The sequence below is a fragment of the Gekko japonicus genome, unplaced genomic scaffold (genome assembly GCF_001447785.1).
Source record: "Gekko japonicus isolate JY-2015 unplaced genomic scaffold, Gekko_japonicus_V1.1 scaffold2025, whole genome shotgun sequence".
Classification (NCBI taxonomy): domain Eukaryota; kingdom Metazoa; phylum Chordata; class Lepidosauria; order Squamata; family Gekkonidae; genus Gekko; species Gekko japonicus.
The window spans coordinates 147,590-150,812 of record NW_015172065.1 but is presented as its reverse complement, the minus strand read 5'-3'; the positions used below and the strand labels follow the sequence as shown (position 1 = coordinate 150,812).

Genomic DNA, 3,223 nt, shown 5'->3' with positions numbered 1-3,223 from the left:
CTCTTTCCATCTGGAAACAAGTGATTCTGAGGGTACCTCAAGCAAACATGGACACATCATGGTGGAGATGGAGTGTATGTGCAAGAGAGAAAGGCTGCTAGGGGATGTGGTATGCTTCCTTCATCATCCTGAGCAAACGCTGAGTGAAGACAAGCAAGGTGCCTTCCTCATGGATGTTTTGTGTACCAGCTCCCACTTAGATGTGGATAAAACCATCCACTGGTTCCAGAGTCTTGTGAGGAAGGCCTGGAAAAATATAAGTTATAAGTACAATCTTGATCTCCTGCCCAAGCCTTCCAACACTGCATGCAAGCTGAACCTGGCATTTAGATCTGGAAAGACAATCTCTGTTGACATCATACTTGGAGTCCAGCAAGGAGACAGCTTAGTTTTCCTGGCCACCCAGGGTGCTGAGATGGACCGTTCAGCTGGTACAGTTTGGCAGAGGACCTTTGCAATCCAGGAGCTGCTCTTTTTCGAATGGGTAAGACAGCGAGCCCCTGAGGAGAGCTGCCACCTGAAATGTTTACAGATCATCATCTACCTCAAGGAGTCCAGACCATCGGATGGGAAGAGCCCTGTGCTCACTGACTACCATTACAAGACTTGTCTGATGCATCTCCTGCTCTTTCAGCCATTGTCAGACTGGGCCTGTGAAGATATTGCGCAAAGGCTGCAGGACATCCTCTTATTCATGCGTGCTGCCCTGCAGGAGAAATATCTTAAGCACTTCCTGATTGGAAACATTTCCCTGCCCATTCAGATACCTATGCCCAAGGCCCTACGCACTGCTACACCCGCCAATCTTTTTAAGCACTTGGCACAAGACCCCAACCTTCATGCTGAGGCAATGAGGGAGTTTGTGGAGGTAGTACAACAAGTGAGGGCTCTGGTGACAGACTGTGAAGACTAGAAAGGACACCAGCATTAGAAATACTAGTCTTGAGGGAGGCGGAGCGATGCCTGTAATGCCGGGTCCATAGACTGGGACCTCCGGACCTCACCCTCTTGATTTACCTCTTTACTAGCTATAACCCACCCAGAAGAAACAACAAAGTATGGGGGAAACTGCAGGAAGTAAATTGAATAACTCTAAGGCAGAAATATCCCATCAATGTTAAAGTCCTTTTTCTCATCTAGCGATTCCAAAAACGCTGTGAACAATGAAGCTGGGGGCGGGGGGGGGAATCAAAATAGTGAAGAAAACGCAATGCTCTATTACTAAAAGAAGACCTGTTAGAATTTACGAACCATCTAGAGACAAGGATTACAGATACCATGCAGAAGTTATTAGACCCGGTCTCTGCCCAACTACTAGAAATTAAGAATGCTTTAAAAGACACAGCCCAGATGGCAGAATTGGCTATGGAGCTTGGAATAACTCTACAAGAAGAAATCAAGTGGCTCCAATCCAACGAAATGCATTTGCAAAACAAAATAATGGATATGGAACTTAAATTTAAACAAAACAACCTACATTTTAGAGGAGTTAAAGAATCCATCAAATGAAATATGGAACTAACTATGTTCCTCTCAAATTGGCCTGCTGGCATTTTGGAACGACAGGGTGGTATTGCTCCTAGTGTTGAAAGTGCGTATCATGAGGGCCCTCCACCACCTCAGTCTAAACACACAAGAGATATTGTGGCAAGGTTTATGAGAACTTTCGTTCTAAACAAAAAAAATCTCAAAGAATCTCATCTACAAGGATCATGATCATATAAGATTTTAAAAATCTGTATTTCAAGATCTTCCATCAGAGAGTTTATAGAGGACAAAGGAACTAAAACCAATGATCCTAAAATGAAGCAAAAAATTGTTACTGGAGGGGGCTCCCCTTCAAGCTTAGTTTTTCACAATGACACCCATTTACAGTCACATGATCCTGCAACTGGAATAACCTTACTGAAGAAACTTATCTTGAAAATATTAGGGGATAATACAGGAAACAATCTAGGAACCCTGCTTAATAAACCTAGTACTTCTAAAAAATGGGGCAGAATTCTGATTAAGCAATTGCCATTATCTCAGTCTTATGTCCGTCTAATACTATACAGTAGATGGTCATGATAATATAATACTATAAGTTCTAGTTGAATATTTTATTGTTCTAATCGCTCAAGTATAACTATAGAGGCTTGTTGGGGGAGGGGTTTGTCTTGTTGCCTCCTATGGGAATCCCAGACACTGGGCAATACTTTTCTTGCTCAATCTGCCTGTGCTATCTTGGTTCAGGTTTCTGTGAATTCACCCTGTATACAGGGTTTAGAATGTTGGTTATTTTTTTGTGTTTCTTCTTAGTTGGGAACTTGAGAAAGAAATGGTTGGTTCCTGAAATTTTTCCCCAGTTAAAACAGTTAGTTTGTTGTTTGAGATTTCTCCCTCCCCCACCTTTTCTCTGGTTATTGGTAGGACTTAAGAATATTATTGTTCTGAGGATCGAGTGTAAAAAGAAAATTATTAAAATTATTAATGAGTTTGTGATGAGAGATAAAAACAATTAGTAAAGGGATGAATCAAACTTCTGTGCAGTATTTTACCAAGATGTCAATATATTAAATTTATTTATTTATTTTGGATGAATACTCATTTTAAAGCCTTAACATTAAACTGTTGGGCTTTAAATAATCCTATCAAATTTAGAAGAGTTTCTACAACCTTAACTAAAGAACACCCTGACATTTTATTTCTTCAAGAGACCCTTCTCAAATCTTCAGTAAAACAAATATTAAAATCATCTTGGTTTATACATCACTTTCAAGCCCCTAGTAATTCCAAATCCAGGGGAGTAGCCATTTTAATTTCTAAAAATGTGCAAATCCACTGCCTGAAGGTAAAAAAAAGATCCTAAAGAGAGATTCTTATTTGTAATTGGTAAATTAGATGATGTTTTGATTACTTTGGGCTCTATTTATGCCCCAAAGAATGATCAGATTGGTTTATTAATGATGCCTTATCGAAACTAGCAACATTCCTGGAAGGTGATATTTTGTTAGGCTGTGATTTTAATTATACTGTAAACTCTGTTTTGGATAGATCCCATCGGAAAAGATGAAAAGCTTGGCAAGATTTTAGACAATTTTAATTATGTGATGTCTAGTGTCTCTTAAATTCACAAATGAGGGAATATACATATTTTCCAGCTGTGCATAAGGTATATACCCGCATAGATTTTTTATTAGCCTCTAGAAAGGGGTGTCAAACATACGGCCCACAGGCCAGA

The 3,223-nt window shown here is 39.8% G+C and overlaps 1 protein-coding gene across 1 annotated transcript in view; it reads left to right on the top strand.

Annotated features, from left to right (window-relative positions):
- Positions 1–913, top strand: part of ITPRIPL1 (inositol 1,4,5-trisphosphate receptor interacting protein-like 1) — a 1,582-nt gene extending 669 nt beyond the window's left edge. The window contains 1 exon segment of the mRNA XM_015420814.1: positions 2–913. Within this exon segment, the coding sequence (XP_015276300.1) occupies positions 2–913 (912 nt within the window).
- Positions 914–3,223: the final 2,310 nt, after the last annotated feature.